The following is a 19,364-nucleotide window of genomic DNA, read 5'->3' as shown; positions in this document are numbered from 1 at the left end:
AAAAGTGGCAAAAATCTCTAGGATTGAGTGAGGTAAGAGAGGACAACGGCAGAAAGTGGTGCGTGCTTTATTGAAGTTAAACCCTTGAATCGAATCAGTGCTACTGCTATCTTGGTGAGAACGATTGGGTTTTCCGTTACACGAGTTCTTCAGAGCCGTAAAGCCCACGGAATCAATCAGTGCAGTAGAAATTGCTTGCTAGCATTTGGATAGGCTGCTAGTCTACTGCAATGTATTTTCCGTAAGATCTAAGAAACCTTGTAACAAATCACTGCTGGGTGAACAGAAGATAGGGAGGGGGGTGGTTGTGGGGGGGGGGGGGGGTTCGGAGGGATGGGTCCAGGGAGTGGGAGGGAGGGGTTCAGACACACAATCTTCATCTCATCCCCGATCCTTTTGCTGGGTGTTCTACCAACTGCGCTATCACCTCCCTGCCCCCCCCCCCTCCCCCCTCCCCCTTTACAATCTGATCAAAATACGGGAGAAAGACATTCATCTTACTATAAAAAAGCTTCTTCATGAAAGAGATAATCCATTTAATTAAGCATCCATTTTATCCTCTTACTATTAACCACGAGGCGTAAACGTTTGATGAAAAGGAGCAATTTTTTGTTGTTGTTGAGAAAGCATAGATATTCGTAATAAATAGATTAAACAAATACATTTTACACAAGTTGAATGCATTTCCTTCATGATTCAGTTAAGTCCCTTGAACACATATAGATAGTTAGAAGATGACGTCACTCAGGTCTTTGTTGTTGTTTTTTGCCATCCGCGTTTATGAGTAATGCTCACTGAACTGTAATAACCCGACTATAAACGTTCATGTATACACGCAGTTTTGTGTGTTGGTCCGTTATACTTCCGGATGGCAATGTTATGAACTTCTTAGCCAAGCGCATACTATCTATAGAAAGTATGCCCTTGGCGAAAAAGCTCACAACATTGCCATAGGGACCATCACACAAAAACTCTGTGTAACCTTGAACTTTTATAGTCTGGATAATACAGTTAAGTGAGAATTACTCATAAACGTGGATGGCAAAAAAAACCAATAACAAAGACCCGAATGACGTCAACTTTGTTCTATCTATAGATAGTATGCACTTGGCTAAGAAGTTCACAACATTGCCATCCGGAAGTAAAACTGGCCAACACACAAACTGTGTGTAACTTTGAAGGTTAATAGTCTGGTTAATACAGTTCAGTGAGCAATACTCATGAATGCGGATGGCAAAAAACAATAACAAAGACCTGAGGACGTCATCTTCGAACTATCTTTACAGTTAAGTGAGAATTACTCATAAACGTGGATGGCAAAAAAAAAAAAATCACAAAGACACGAGTGACGTCAACTTCGTTCTATCTATAAAAATGGTATTCACAACAGCTGCTGGTACAAATGTTACAGATATATTGGGATATGATAAAGGCCTATAGATAGTTCGAAGATGACGTCATTCAGGCATTTGTTATTGTTTTTGCCATCCGCGTTTGTGAGTTGTTCTCACTAAACTGTATTAACAAGACTATAAAAGTTCATGGTTACACAGAGTTTGTGTGTTGGTCCGTTATACTTCCGGATGGCAATGTTGTGAACTCCTTGGCCAAGCGCATTCTATCTCTAGAAACGGTATTCACAACAGCTTCTGGTACAAATGTTACAGATATATTAGGATATGATAAAGGCCTATTGGTTTTGTTAGTGAATAAGTTGCGTAATCCGCTCACTGTAAGAAGATTACAGGCATTGCCAATACTTGTCACACGTTGTGTGTGTATAAAGTGTTAAGATCGCTAAGCCGAGGATACAAGTATCCAATCCATTATTATCATTGTGGGTTTATATTATTATAGTAATCAGACAATATTATGTACTAAACCAATGAACGACAAACAAATATTATTATCCCTTCGTACTTTGGAAAATCTCGTATTGAAAATTTTGCCCAGAAAACTCGTCCTTCAAATATCGACCGATTAAAATGAACCTCGTCTTGTCAAAAACTCTTAAAAATGGGACTTTGAGAAATCCTAGGTATGGGATTTTTTTTGATAAGATGTTTGTTGTTTTTTTGTTTTTAAGTGTTTTACAGCGCTTGCAACACATTTAGGTTATATCAGTGCCAGTAAAAAAGGAAGACAATGAGATAGTAAAAAGTTATAGAATTACAATTAAACCACCCAAGATAAAGTAAGACAAAGGGGAACTGGGAACAAATAGGGATCAGATGTCGATTCCAAGAGTATACCACCAATGTACTTAGTTTGAGATCACCTGTAAATCGCATCCGGACACAAGCACACGGTCAGGGTCATTAAAATTGATCGATATTTGAAGAAAGAGTTTTGTAGCCAAAATTTTAAATCCGCGTTTTTCCATAGTAAGACAGTATGGTCGAAAATCATCGCCTGTTTTGACTTTAGGTCTTGCACATTTGTGACCCCTCGCCTCAAAACGGTATTAAGTCGGGAAGTTTAAGATGCTGAAAATGGAATTTGTAGCCAAAGATATTAGTCTGACGTAGAGTGTCTATGCTTTATAGAGGAGAATGAATATCATATTTTAGAATACTAAATAGCAACAATTCAAATGTTTGACCAGTTAAGCTGGAATTTGACTTTTTAGCGTCTGGTTCATCCCGACATAATACCGTTTTGAGACGGAGGGTCACATTTGGTCCTCGTTAATAAAAAATCAGACACGACTCAGAGCCTTGAGGACAAATTCATCCTCCCATGGAACAGAGTTAAAATCTACCGGGTGAATAATTTCCTCCTCTTCTTCTTCCTCTACTTCCTCCTCCACTTCCTTCTCTATCCTATTCTCTTCCTCCTCTCTTTGTTTATCTGTGGCCCCATTCTCCCCTGGACTCAAATCTTCATTCTCATCGTCAACTCTCCCAGTTTTATCCGAGATCTCACCACTGACATTTAGATTATTGAATTTTGGATTGTTTTCAGTCATGTTTGTCTCTTCCTCTTTTTTCACTTCCCTCGTTCCTATCACATCCTCTGTGACTAAAGGATTAGTTAGGACCACACTCGAATCGTCAATATCAGAATCATTGTTTTGTTTTTTGTTTCTTAATGAGCTGTGACTATGATGTGGTTGATGGTGATGGTGGAGATGATGGCGGTGGTTAGTGTAAGCACTTCGGCGTTCTTTATGGCTGTCGTTATCGTCATTCTTATCAACGATTTTACTGGGATCTTTGGGAACATTTTTTGTACGTCTCTTTTTGTCAGTGGATGACGCGTCTCCACAAGTCCCTGACCTTGGTAAGGATGATGATGGCGGTAGGGGAGGTAACTGAGGTGATGTAGATATCGATGTTGTCGAGGATGAGGGGGGAGATGAGGATGGCGAAAGTGATTTGATATTTCTACAATGCTTGCAGTTCTTGACGTTTCTGCGTGAGCTATGCGGGCATGTAGCACTGAGTGTCGAGGTATTTGAACTCGTCTCCTGATTTGTGTTAGAAGACGATGACTCAGGCCCCAAACAATGGCTGCTGCTGTCGTGGTCATGGGAGTTGGAAAACATTGTACACATATCTAAGGCATCGGAATTAGAGTAGAGAAGTGAAACATCTAAACTGGTGTCTCTCTCTTTTCGACCGTTGTCCCTCCCACTGCAAGTTATCACCGGTTTGGGAATCTTGCTATCGTGACTGTATTTCTTTCGAAATCGAGACAAAATTGACGGTCTTGATGACGTGGGTGATGACGATGCTGACGTAGACATCGAAGAGGGAGACCCCGTTCTATTATTAACTCTATTCACGGAAATGAGGTTGTTATCGTTGCTGCCACTTCGGCAACGTTCGTTGCATTCACCACCACTGCTAGTTCTATTTTTAATCGTGGTTGACCTTGAAACGGGTCGGCGCCGAATCAAACAATGCATTTCTCCTTTATTGTCATCCATATCGTCCATGGATGACCTCCTAGGTCTGGTCCGACCAAAACAAGACACGTACGAAGCTAAATATTTGAGATGTTTTTGTCGGAGAGTAAAGAGGCCGTAGAGTAACGGGTTTAGCGTGCTGTGTACCATGACCATGAATTCGCCAATCAACTGACCGGTTTCCATCTTAATCCTGTAGTCGCTATAGATACGAATCAAGGTCAACACGAAATATGGCGTGTGGCATATGAAGAAACTCATGACGACGCTTAAAGTCATGGTTAAAACACGACGCTTTGATGACGTCATCATTTTACGACGCACGCTCACTTGAACTGATGACGCAGTTGAGGTCTTTTTTGCAGCAGTATGCGCCGACGAAGCGTTGTTACTTTGTGTCAAGGCGAGGTCTTTTCTCGATGCTGCCGATGGTTCGCGGACATTCTCCGCCCATTTGACATTATTGTGGTCAGGGGACGGTGAGTTCGTGTCAAGCTCCGTTGTTTTCTTCCCCGATGGTGTGTGTTCAAGCTGAGAAGGTGACGGACAACAGGCTGTTTTGTGATGGTGATGATGCTGTTGATGATGATGATGATGATGATGAGGATGTTTTTGTTGCTTGTTGTAATGCTGCAGCTGTTGTTGTTGTTGTAAAGTTGTAGTTTGTTGCTGTTGATGTTGATGATGGTGCTTTTGATGTTGGCGATGGTGAGGGTGATGGTGAACTTGCTGCGTGGCTGTAGAATGTTCTAGTACGTCTTTATTGGCACGAACCCACACCACGTGAATGATTCTGGCGTAACAATACAGCATTATCAACATGGGTACGATCAAAATATACGTGGTTGTGAAGGTAAAGTATACTTTTCGCTGCCAGGTGGCCGTGTAGCCCCTGCTCCCACAGATACGTTTGGGGGTGCCGTCGTATTTGGGTCCTCCTTCGTACTGAACGAAAATAAAGAGCTGGGGTAACGGGAAGATAAGTGAGAGCACCCAGGCGATTGCGATTTTGAGTAGAATTCGGGGTCTTCTTGCTAGCGTTTCCATCGGCTTGACGATCACCTGGAAATGAAAATGGGGAAACAAACAACAATGAATATCTACAATACATGTGATATAATAATATGTGATATAATATGTGATATGATATGTGATATAATAATATGTGATATAACCTTTAACTCTCTCCTTACCACCTGCATCAAAATCGTCACTTTTGTTACGACACAATATAGGAATGAGATTAGCGGAAGAGTAGCGTCGCTTGATTGGACGTCACCCATAGTCTGTGACGTCACCGGCGGAAAAGTTATTAGAGAGAGAACGTCATGTTGGTCGTGCGCATGCGTCTCTCGTCCTCGCTTCCAACATGACGTTCTCTCTCTAATAACTTTTCCCCCGGTGACGTCACAGACTATGGGTGACGTCCAATCAAGGGACGCTACTCTTCCGCTAATCTCATTCCCTATACATTATTCTTATTCAACTTTATTTTGTACATCACAAACTTTGAAGAATGATCTTTGTTTAGTTCATGAGCACATAAATTTGTTTTGTAGAGAGCTTGTTGAGTTTTAAAAATCTATTTTTCTGCTAGGTAAGCCTGCCATTTAGGGAAAATACTGAAAAGGATCGGTAAAGAGAGAGCTAATCGTCATATTAAAAGCTGAAAATGAAAGGAAACGTCTCAATTAATATGAAGTTGTTTTTTTTAAATAGGAAAATGAACATAACCTCTTAATGTGGAATAAAAGAAAAATTATTATTTTCTATCGTTTTAAGATTAAATCTTATTTTCGAAGATGGACCAGACCCAGCGTGTAAATCATTTGGTATTTTGTTGGTAAGAAATGGATGAGGGAAATACTCTTCAGCAGTCGTAATGTCACTTCCTTCCTAATGACGCATGGTAACTTAGTAACACTGGCTCTAAACTATCGGAACAATGGCGGACGCCCGTATGAAATATTTCTCCGGCGAGCATAAAAGCGTATCCAGAGGGGAAAAACCCCATACATTTGATCATGTTTTGACTTTTACACATTCTGATCACAAGGCATATGAAAAGTTCTAGCCAGCATGAAGAATAAAAAGTAATGATTTTCTTTGTTTAGAACCAAGATGGCCCCCGTTGCCAGGCGGCGTGACATCAGACTATTGAATCGTATTGAGGTCTTTTTAAAAAATTGTTTAATGCCATCTAAGTTTGTGAGTAATTCTCACTAAACTGTATTATCCAGACTATAAAAGTTCATAGTTACACATAGTTTTCTGTGTTGGTCCGTTATACTTCCGGATGGCAATGTTATGATTTTCTGAGCCAAACGCATACTATCTATAGATAGTTCGAAGATGACGTCCTTCAGTTCTTTTTTTATTGTTTTTTTGCCATCCACGTTTATGAGTAATTCTCACTAAACTGTATTATCCAGACTATAAAATTTCATGGTTACACACAGTTTTGTTTGTTGGTCCGTTGTACTTCCTGATTGCAATCTTGTGATTTTCTGAGCCAAGCGCATACTATCTATAGAAATGCCTTCTATAAGTCTGTATATATATAATATATAATATATAATATATGGCACATTAAAGCTGTGATGTTTTTAAAAAATGAATATTTCATTCCTTTTTTATTCTTTTCAATTTAGGTATCATATATATATAACACTTTCCTCAAGGGTAATCGAATGTATCAAATCAACCATGACATTTTGATCATAGATCGATATCCAATGTAATCAATACCAAATTAATCTTGGTAACCGATTTTTATGCAAGCGTACCTAATCCAGAGCCAATAATATATTCACCCGAATAAAAATTTTTTTCTTATTTTTTAAATTTCACTCAATTCAAGTTGATTCCCACACATTCCACTGTGACAACTACAACTTTTATATAGTTCGAAGATGAAGTCATTCATGCCTTTGTTATTGTTTTTTGCCCTCCTCTCACTAAACTGTATTGACCAGACTATAAACGATCATAGTTACACACAATTTTGTGTGTTGGTCCGTTTTACTTCCGGATGGCAATGTTGTGAACTTCTTAGCCAAGTGCATACTATCTATAGAATATCAGTCACTGGTTAAATCCAGATATGGATGCCATGTGTTTAGGTATAATACTCATAACATCCGCCAGCCGGATATAGATAGTTCGAAAAAGACGTCACTCATTTGTTTGTTATTGTTTTTTGCCATCCGAGTTTATGAGTAATGCTCTATGAACTGTATTAACCTGATAAACGTTCATGGATACACACAGTTTTGCGTGTTGGTCCGTATACTTCCGGATGGCAATGCTATGAGCTTCTTAGCCAAGCGCATACTATCTATAGATAGAATGCGCTTGGCTAAGGAGTTCACAACATTGCCATACGGAAGTATAACGCACCATGAACACACAAAACTATATGTAGCCTTGAACGTTTATAGTTTCGTTAATACAATTTAGTGAGAAGTACTCATAAGCGTGGATGGCAAAAATCAATAACAAAGGCCTGAGTGACGTCATCTTCGTTCTATCCATAGATTGTAGTTGACGTCACTCGAGTCTTTGTTATTTTTTTTTCGCCATCCACGTTTATGAGTAATTCTCATTTAACTGTATTAACCAGACTATAAAAGGTCATGGTTACACATAGTTTTGTGGGTTGGTCCGTTATACTTGCGGATGACAATGTTGTGAGCATCTCAGCCAAGCGCATACTATCTATAGCACTCAACACACAAAACTTTGTTAACCTTGAACTTTTAATATCCTGACGGATGTAATTAATGACTGCTAATCACCAAAATGATTGTCTTGATAGAATGAAGTTGACGTCACTTTGGTCTTTGTTATTGTTTTTTGCCATCCGCGTTTATGAATAATACTCACTAAAAGGTAGTATCCAGACTATAAACGTTCAAGGTTACACAAAGTTTGTGTGTTGATCTGTTATACTTCCGGATGACAATGTTGTGAGCATCTCAGCCAAGCGCATACTACCTCTCGCATAGCAACACACAATACTTTGTTAACCTTGAACTTTTGATATCCTGACGGATGTAATTAATGACTGCTAATCACCAAAATGAATGTCCAAAAACAATAACAAAGAGCTGAGTCGGTGCCTTTGTGAAGTCATAGCCTGACACTGAACGTAGCCATCGTTATGTTATAGCCTGAAACTGAACGTAGCCATCGTTATGTTATAGCCTGACACTGAAATCCAAAAGGACTGGCAGTTTGACGTCATTATTTGGTTTTTGCACCGCCTAGTGAGTTGTCGTTAGTAGAGCTCATGGAAACAAGTTATTTCATTGGTTGAACTATTGAATACAACTCACGATTTCTTTTCTTTTGTGTCAAAAGACTGGCATTTTGACGTCATTTTTTGGTCAGTATCAGGCCATAACTTTACGAAGGCCACGCACTGAAACCCAAAAAAGACTGGCATTTTGACGTCATTATTTGGTTTTTGCACCGCCTAGTGAGTTGTCGTTAGTAGTGCTCATGGAAACAAGTTATTTCATTGGTTGAACTATTGAATACAACTCACGATTTCTTTTCTTTTGTGGCCAAAGCCTGGCATTTTGACGTCATTTTTTGGTCAGTGTCAGGCTATAAGTTAACGATGGCTACGCTGCTCATCACCAAAATGAATGTCTAAAAACAATAGCAAAGGACTAAGTGACCTCAACTTATTGCCTTTCATTCACACACCGGTGCTAAGTTTTATCCACCAATGTCGCCATTCTGGTCACTGACTGATCAGGCTCAACATCGCTTGACTTTGTTACAATTGGAGACACGGGATCTATTTGGTGAAGGCAAATAAAGTGAAGACGTACTGTCCCAATCTGGACTGATCCTTCAAGTTTATAAAAGTATATATTATATATAGAAAGTATGCGCTTGGCAAAGAAGCTCATAACATTGCCACCCGGAAGTATAATGGACCAACACACAAAACTGTGTGTATCCATGAACGTTTATAGTCGGGTTAATACAGTTCAGTGAGCATTACTCACAAACGCGGATGGCAAAAAACAATAACAAAGACCTGAGTGACCTCATCTTCGAACTATCTGTATATTCTGGCCCCTTGTTTCATGGTCATAATAATCCCTCTATGCAAAAAAATTATATAAAAAGTTTTTTTTGAGGTTTTATTTTCCGTCCAAAAGGCGTTTCACCAGAACACGACAGACAACGGACTAGAAAACAACTAGATATGAAGTGAGTAGAAAAGTGCCAGAAGACAATAGAGAATAAAAAATTTTTTCGCGGCGGGTGGGGGTTTGAACCTGCGACCTTATTGGTACGACAACTCCGCCTGGCAGGTGAGAGCGTGGCTCTACCGTGTGAGCTATCCACGAAACAAAAATATTCGTTTCAAACCCAAAGTCATTTCTAGATCCCTCTCTCACCCACTTCTTGAGATCGCCGATTCGTTCACCACCATCGCGAAGTAATTTTGACCAGCAGTTAAGCTTAATAGCCAATATTCTCATCACAAACATATAACATAGAAACGATTGAGACATTGAGTATGCTCCGGTGTATGGGGTGAATTTTTAATTCAGAAAAGTGAGTGGAGCAGGCACTTATGTTGGTAACAACAAGATATGAAGTGAGTAGAAAAGTGCCAGAAGACAATAGAGAATAAAAAATTTTTTATTCTCTATTGTCTTCTGGCACTTTTCTACTCACTTCATATCTTGTTGTTACCAACATAAGTGCCTGCTCCACTCACTTTTCTGAATTAAAAATTCACCCCATACACCGGAGCATACTCAATGTCTCAATCGTTTCTATGTTATATGTTTGTGATGAGAATATTGGCTATTAAGCTTAACTGCTGGTCAAAATTACTTCGCGATGGTGGTGAACGAATCGGCGATCTCAAGAAGTGGGTGAGAGAGGGATCTAGAAATGACTTTGGGTTTGAAACGAATATTTTTGTTTTCGTGGATAGCTCACACGGTAGAGCCACGCTCTCACCTGCCAGGCGGAGTTGTCGTACCAATAAGGTCGCAGGTTCAAACCCCACCACCGCCGCGAAAAAAATTTTTATATTCTCTATTGTCTTCTGGCACTTTTCTACTCACTTCATATCTTGTTGTTACCAACATAAGTGCCTGCTCCACTCACTTTTCTGAATTAAAAATTCACCCCATACACCGGAGCATACTCAATGTCTCAATCGTTTCTATGTTATATGTTTGTGATGAGAATATTGGCTATTAAGCTTAACTGCTGGTCAAAATTACTTCGCGATGGTGGTGAACGAATCGGCGATCTCAAGAAGTGGGTGAGAGAGGGATCTAGAAATGACTTTGGGTTTGAAACGAATATTTTTGTGTTCGTGGATAGCTCACACGGTAGAGCCACGCTCTCACCTGCCAGGCGGAGTTGTCGTACCAATAAGGTCGCAGGTTCAAACCCCACCACCGCCGCGAAAAAATTTTTTATTCTCTATTGTCTTCTGGCACTTTTCTACTCACTTCATACCTAGAAAACAACTGCTCGTTTCCTCATAAATAACGCCAAACCTAATAAAATGCACGACTCAGAAAAAACCCCCAACCCACATTGAAAACAAATTGGCCAAAAAAACTCGTTATCCAAATATAAATCGATAAAAACGCCCCTTATATTGACAACTATCAAACCTCACACTTCGCGACGTCCCAGGTTTGAGAGGTTTTTTTTCTCTCCAAGCTGACGGTCATTTAAATTGATCGATTTTTCGAAAAACTAGTTTTTAAAATTGAGCTTTATATAGCGCAATATCCACTAAATGTGCTCAAAGCGCTTTACAAGGGATCCCCGGTCAACAGCAACATTTAACATGTAGTACGGGACATGACGCCTGTTAGGCGATATTACAATTTTTCGGACCAAGACAACGCTGTTATCGGCCAGGTACTCATTTTACACCTGAGTACGGTGAGAGAATGTGAGTAAAGAGCCTTTTCCAAGGACCCAACTATGCGCCGAGCGCGAGGCTCGAACCCAGGACCTTCCTACCACTAGACCACATCGCCGCACTAGTTTTCTGGCCAAAATATTTTTAATGTGTTTTATCAGAAAATGGCAATGTAGTGATTGGTTTCTTCCCTCGTAAACCAGATACCAATAATGTGAAATGAACTGCTGTTGGGTCTTTGGTAGTTTACGGGTTGCTGGTGTCGGGTCGCTGATTGTGTGTTCTGGCAACCAATTATTCCATGTACGGGTAGATATCCCTTTCATAACATCACTATTTCATTTGTGACCGACCGCGACATTACAGTACAGTGTTATGTCGGATTGAATTAAATGAAGAAATGTGAGTATAGATGGTATGCGTTTTGGCTGATAAGTTCACAACATTGCCATCCGGAAGTATAGATAGTATGCGCTGGGCTAAGAAGCTCACAACATTGCCATCCGGAAGTATAACGGACCAACACACAAAACTATGTGTAACCTTGAACGTTTATGGTCTGGGTAATACAGTTTAGTAAGAGGTACTCATAAACGCGGATGGCAAAAAGCAATAACAAAGACATCTTTTTTTTAGGACAGAGACAACGCTGTTAACGGCCAGGTACTCATTTTAAACCTTTAGTACGGTGAAAGAATGTGAGTGAAGAGACTTTTTTAAGGACTCAACTATGCCCTGAACGAGGCTCGTACCCAGAACCTTCCGATCCGAAAGGGAGTGTCATGCCACTAGACCACATAGCCGCACACATATCTAATGCTAAGCAGTGGGTTTCCAGTGGTTGAGGTGTGGTAGGTATGTGGATAATACAGCAGGTCTAAAGGTAGGTCAAAGTAATGTTCGCATTCCTCTTCCCCTGAACATCAACACCATCACGTCGTCGGCGTGATCATCATCAACATCATTATCACCATCATCATCATCATCATCATCATCATCATCATCATCATCATCATCATCATCATCATCATCATCATCATCATCATCATTACTATCATCACCATCACCATCACCATCACCACCATCACCATCACCATCACCACCATCACCATCATCACCATCACCACCATCAGCACCATCACCACCATCATCATCATCACCATCCATTCACCATCACACACACCATCACCACATCAATTTACCATCATCACCACCACCACCATCACCACCATCACCACCATCACCACCATCACTATCATCATCACCATCATCACCACCACCACCATCACCATCAACATCATCATCACCATCAACATCATTATCACCACCACCATCATCATCACCATCATCACCATCACCATCATCACCATCACCATCATTACCATCATCACCACCACCACCATCACCACCATCACCACCATCACCATCATCATCATCATTACCATCACCATCACCACCACCATCATCATCACCATCAACATCATCATCAGCATCACCATCATCACCACCATCACCACCATCACCATCATCATCATCATTACCATCACCATCAACATCACCATCACCACCACCATCATCATCACCATCAACATCATCATCACCACCACCATCATCACCACCATCATCATCACCCATCACCATCAACATCATCAACATCATCATCACCACCACCATCATCATCACCATCAACATCATCACCACCACCATCATCACCACCATCATCATTAGCACCACCATCATCATCACCATCAACATCATCAACATCATCATCACCACCACCATCATCATCACCATCAACATCATCAACATCATCATCACCACCACCATCATCATCACCATCAACATCATCATCACCATCAAAATCAACATCACCAACACCATCATCATCACCACCACCATCATCATCACCATCAACATCATCATCACCATCAACATCATCATCACCACCACCATCATCATCACCACCACCATCATCATCACCATCAACATCATCATCACCACCACCATCATCATCACCATCAACATCATCATCACAATCAACATCATCATCACCATCAACATCATCATCACCATCAACATCATCATCACCACCACCATCATCATCACCACCACCATCATCATCACCATCAACATCATCATCACCACCACCATCATCATCACCATCACATCATCATCACCATCAACATCATCATCACCACCACCATCATCATCACCACACCATCATCATCACCATCAACATCATCATCACCACCACCATCATCATCACCATCATCATCACCACCACCATCATCATCACCATCAACATCATCAACATCATCATCACCACCACCTTCATCATCACCATCAACATCATCATCATCACCACCATCATCATCATCATCACCACCACCATCATCATCACCATCAACATCATCATCATCACCACCATCAACATCATCATCATCACCACCATCATCATCATCATCACCACCACCATCATCATCACCATCAACATCATCATTACCATCACCATCAACATCACCATCACCACCACCATCATCATCACCATCAACATCATCATCACCACCACCATCATCACCACCATCATCATCACCACCACCATCATCATCACCATCAACATCATCAACATCATCATCACCACCACCATCATCATCACCATCAACATCACCATCACCATCAACATCATCATCACCATCAACATCATCATCACCACCACCATCATCATCACCACCACCATCATCATCACCATCAACATCATCATCATCATCACCACCACCATCATCATCACCACCACCATCATCATCACCATCAACATCACCATCACCATCAACATCATCATCACCATCAACATCATCATCACCACCACCATCATCATCACCACCACCATCATCATCACCATCAACATCATCAACATCATCATCACCACCACCATCATCATCACCACCACCATCATCACCACCATCATCATCACCACCACCATCATCATCACCATCAACATCATCAACATCATCATCACCACCACCATCATCATCACCATCAACATCATCATCACCACCACCATCACCACCACCATCATCATCATCATCACCACCACCATCACCACCACCATCAACATCATCATCACCACCACCATCATCATCACCACCACCATCATCATCACCACCATCATCACCACCACCATCATCACCACGATCATCATCATCTAACCTACCTGGTAACGGTCCAGCGTCATGGCTGTAAGGAGATTCGTAGCTGAAGCAAGGCAGACCATCTGAAACGTAGAGAAATGGAAATGTCAGAATATTAAATATTGCCCACATGAGTTTTACCGTAATGGCCTTTTCACTCTCTCCTTACCAGTCATTTTCAGAAATTTCCCCAAATATTCACACCCAAATAACAAACAAAAAATAATTTTCTTACTGAAACAAGTATCAAGTACATTCTATAGATAGTATGCGCCTGGCTAAGGAGTTCACAACATTGCCATCCGGAAGTAAAACAGACTAACACACAAAATTTTGAGTAACCATGATCGTTTATAGTCTGGTTAATACAATTTAGTGAGCATTACTCATAAACGCGGATGGCAAAAAACACAACAAAGACCTGAGTGACGTCAACTTCGAACTATCTATACATAATATTGTTCAGCACAATAAGCTGTTAGTACAACCGTAGCCTTCGTAAAGTTATGGCCTGACACTGACCAAAAAAATGACGTCAAAATGCCAGTCTTTTGCTACAAAAGAAAACAAATCGTGCGTTGTATTCAATAGTTCAACCAATGAAATAACTTGTTTCCATGAGCACTACTAACGACAACTCACTAGGCGGTGCAAAGACCAAATAATGACGTCAAACTGCCAGTCCTTTTGGATTTCAGTATCAGGCTATAACATAACGATGGCTCCGGTACAACCCAGTGTCTATTTTATTAATGGCTATAATAAAACAATTCTTGAAATGTTGTGATGTAGAAAAGAAATCAGAATGGTCAAAGTGCTGGTTATATCTTAACGAAAGTGACGACTTTCCTATGGTTGGTAAGGAGAGGGTTAAATGACAAATTGTATATTCAAATAACAAATTAAAAAACCCTAGAAAATTGAGCTATAAATTTTACATGGTGCAAGATTAGAAGGACGAGTGTTCTGGCCAAATTTTTAAATTATACGAGTTTTATTTTTCCAGAGATAATTAACTGGCTAAAAAGGTTAAACTCTTTGAAACCCCACGTGATAGGATTGATGCAAAAATGACACAGTTGACAATGTGTAATATCGTGTCAATGACTGACACACCTCACTTGAAACGATTGAGGTAAAAAATATGTCATACTTGAAACGGTGTTAAGGACTGACACGGGCTTTAAACAAAAGAAAAAAAAAACAACCTCAAACTTAGAATAGAGTGGTTTTCGAAACAAAAGAGTTCTTTCGTTGTGAATTCATGCGACTAAGATCAAGACGATCAAAATTGTGCTTCAAATCATTGAGGGGGGGGGGGGGGGGGGGGGGAGGGGGGAGTGGAGGAACTGACAAAAATGTTATTTCTTTATTTTTTATTTTTTACTTTTTTTATGGTGTTATACTACAGAGCTTTTAAAGAATTATTTTACAATTCTTAATATTTATAATCTCTATCCATTAAAAGCTTTAGATGGAATGTTTTAAGGTTTTATAAATATTTATTTGGTAACTGATTTTATTCTGTAGTCTCCTGAAAAATACAGAAAAAACTTTCTGTTTATTAAAAAAAAATTTAATTAAATTTCTAAAAAATCCCTTTATTCATCCCATAGCGGAAATGTTTCTCTAGGGTCTATTCCAAGGGAAGACTGGAAAAACCCAGGCGTCAGCCGCAGTGCAGCGCGGCCAATTGAGCTAGGACGAGTCACTTGACTTGCCCAAGGCCACACAGCGCAGCGGCGGGTGATCGAACTCGGTACCTTTCGGGTACGAAGCAAAGACCGTACCGCTGAGCCACGCTGTCTCCTTATATCGACGTGTACTTATAGACAGGTCTGATAATCCAAATAATTACTGGCTCATTGTCGTCATGGAAATACTCTCAAACCATCGCAAAATAATATCCATTACAACAATGTTTAATTTGGCCGTAATTGGATTCAATAGTCTGATGTCACGTCGCCCAGCAACGGCGGTCATAGTGGTTCTAAACAAGAAAATCTGTACTTTATATTCTTCATGCTGGCTAGAACTTTTCATGTGTCTTGTGGTCAGAATGCGTAAAAGTCAAAACATAATCAGATTTATAATGTTTGTTTTTTTTCCTCTGGATACAATTTTATGCTCGTCGGAGAAATATTTCATAAGAGCGTCCGCCATTGTTCCGATAGTTTAGAGCCAGTTACTAAGTTACCACGCGTCATTACGAGGGAAGTGACGTTACAACTGTTGAAGCGTATTCCAATATTTGCATTTTATTTCATTTGTTTTCCACTTTAATATGTGTATTGTTGTGCCGAAGAAGGGTTTGTACCCGAAACGTCCATTGTCTGTTTTGTTCCCATACGTAGCCTCTCCATTTTCACACTTTCGTTAGTAGTTTCACGATCACCGGCTTCAGGCAGCCCCTACCTACCGTTTTCTACTTTAAAAATAACGAGATGATTTAGTAAACAGGCTGGAATTTACTGTCAAGAGCTGATAAAAAAACTGAATCCCTTCTGAATCTGGAGATAAATTGATTAACTCTTTCCTTACCAGCCATTTTTAGAATTTCCCCCGAAAATTCACACCCACCCAGCACAAAAATAGACTTTTCTTACTCAAACAAAAAAGTGACAAGTGCATTCTATACAGAATGTTGTTCAGCAAAATGATGTCTACAACACAGTGTTTAGTATTTATAGCTGTAATCAAAGCATTTCTTTACATTTTGTGACGTACAAGAGAAATCAGAATGAGACAATTGTCGGTTGCATCGTAACGAATGTGACGATTTTCCAATTTTCCCGTGGTTGGTAAGGACAGGGTTAAACTCTTGCTGAGAAGTACAAAAGAAAGAAAGACAATCAAAGCTCCCACTCGAATGGGCGGCGATAAATGAAGAAAGTCTTCCATCAAATTTCCCTCGACGACGCATCCTACCGTGCCAGTTAAATGAGGGTTCATTTCAAGTCAAGTTTCGAGAAGATAATAACCTCTATGTCATAGTAAAACCATTAGATAGAAAAAAAAATGAAATGTAATGATGACTAGAGAACAAATTGTCAAGTAGTCCTTGAGAGTCGACAGGCTCGAGTAACTGGAGTTTATACCCCGGATTCTCGGCGGAGTTGTCGTGACAGTAAAGTCGCCGGTTCGAGCCCCCATCGCCGCCGCGAAGTTTTTGTTCTCTGTTGTCTACTGGCACTTTCCTTCTCACTTCGTTTCTTGTTATTTAATAGTTTTTTTGTTTTTTTTTTACAATGCTGTGCACTATTTTGTGGCGAATATGTTTCCGATGAAATAGGCAGTGACGAACTTCGTAAGAGTTAGGTCTGAATAGGTTGTTTGTTTCTTTTTAAGGGTTTTACGGCGCTTGCAACATATTTAGGTTATATCACCGCCAGTAAAAAGGAAGAAAATGGGATAGTAAAAAGTTATAGAATTACAATTAAAGCACCCAAGAAATAGTAAGTGGTAGGGAAACTGGGAACAAATAGGGATCCGATGTAGATTCCAAGAGCATACCACCAATGTACCTAGTTTGGGATCACATATATAAGTCTCATCCGGACACAAGAACAAACTCCAACAAAGAGGAATACACTCAAATGCTTACATTATACATTGAAAATAACAAATATAATAATGCATAACAGAGAGATGAATTGACAAGGAAAAAAATTCATCTCCCAAAACAATAACTATGCATTTGACTGTTTACCTCCCAGCTAGGACTCCGGCCAGGGCCAGGACAAAACCAAGTAATCTCGTTCCAAGACAAAGACAGAAAGCATATTGGATAACAGATATAGTGGGATATAAGACACATCATGTGCCTCCCTGCCCACTATGGGAAATAAGTGGGCATGATATATTGTCAGACAAAGCAAGAAAAGAAAAGCCATCACCAAAATCCTAAATATGTCACTCTGTAAGAATTTTTTTTTTGTTTGTTTTTACGGGTTTTACGGCGCTTACGACACTTTTAGGTCATGTCACACGCCAATTGTAAGAATAGACTATTAGTAGAAAAATACAGAAGATTGAGAGATGAAAATATTGTTCTGATGTTGGCTTCATTTGAAATAAATGAAAGTTTTTTGAGCACATTGATCATGGTCAAGAGACTGGCCAATGCTGTCCAACTCGGGAAAAATAACACATATTATTAAAGCTTTTGGCCAGAAAACTCGTCCTTCAAATATCGATAGATTAAAATTATCCTCATCTCGGCTAAAACTCTCAAACCTGGGACTTCGCAATGTCCCAGATTTCAATTTTTTTGACAAGATGAGAGTCATTTAAATTTTAGGTATTTGAAGGACGAGTTTTCTGGCCAACATTATTAAATATGTGTTTTTCGAGAGTTTGGCGGAATGCGTATCATGTTTCGTATAATATCTTTGGTCTTTCTCTTTATCACAAGAAAGCTTCGGGTCAATTTATATTCATTTTTCAATTAACCCTCTCCATACCACCTATAGGAAAATCGTCACATTTGTTACAACGTAACCGTCACTTTTCTCATCCTGATTTCATTTCTTTTTACTCTAGCTATAAGAACTTGACATTCTGTAATAGAGCTCATCTTGTCGAACAATATTATGTTATCGAATGTGCTTGTTGCTTTTCTGTTTGAGTAAGAAATGTCTGTTTTTGTGTTGGGCGGGTGTGAAGTTTTGGGGAAAATTCTGAAAATGGCTGGTAAGGAGAGGGTTAATCCAGTTTTTGGGGGGTAGACATTGTCATTTGATGTAAAAACTTACAATAGATTAGAAAGGTCATAGATACGGGCACTCATGTTAACCCTTTCCAAACGGAAATACATTTTCCACTAAGAAGTCTTTCAGAGCCATGTTGGCCGATGGTGCCTGAGTTATCACGATGGTTTTTATACCGTAAATTGGACAATAGTAATTGCTTGCTACCTTTTCGATAAGATTCCAGTCAATTGCAAAAGCAAGTATAAACACTTTTTCAGATTTTTGTCTTACATCAGCACCTTAGGCGATAAAACAATTCTTCTAACATACACACCGCTATTTACGGCCAGGAACTTATCTTAAACCTGATCACGATGAGAGAATTTGAGTAAAGAGCCTAGCCTTTTCCGAGGACTTAACTATACGCCGCTCAGAGTGAGACTCGAACCCTGGAGCATCCGTTCGATAGGCAAGTGTCACACGACAAGACCACATTGCCTCACATTTTATGAATCACATTCCAGATAAATCGAATAGAAAAAATACAACAAAATCAATCTTGCCTTTATGGAGTTAAAATAAGGGACTAATGAGAACTCATTTGAGCATGAAAACTAGAAAGAGAAATGAAGAAGAAAATCGATTCGGAGTTA

General features: G+C 39.8%; 1 protein-coding gene across 1 annotated transcript in view; it reads right to left on the bottom strand.

The window, feature by feature from the left end:
- Nucleotides 1-489: 489 nt before the first annotated feature.
- LOC144958086 (uncharacterized) overlaps nt 490-19,364 on the bottom strand; it is a 77,396-nt gene continuing 58,521 nt past the window's right edge. Inside the window, exons 2-3 of the mRNA XM_078889723.1 lie at nt 14,044-14,103; nt 490-4,972 (exon numbers count right to left, since the gene is read on the bottom strand). Coding sequence (XP_078745849.1) covers nt 2,699-4,972; nt 14,044-14,103 — 2,334 coding nt within the window. The 3' untranslated portion in view covers nt 490-2,698. The remainder of the gene's footprint in view (nt 4,973-14,043; nt 14,104-19,364) is intronic.

Source organism: Berghia stephanieae, chromosome 12, assembly GCF_034508935.2.
Source record: "Berghia stephanieae isolate SIO BIC M18660-M18661 chromosome 12, UCSD_Bste_1.3, whole genome shotgun sequence".
NCBI lineage: Eukaryota > Metazoa > Mollusca > Gastropoda > Nudibranchia > Aeolidiidae > Berghia > Berghia stephanieae.
The sequence above is the reverse complement of the archived record's forward strand: the minus strand, read 5'-3'. Positions and strand labels throughout refer to the sequence as shown.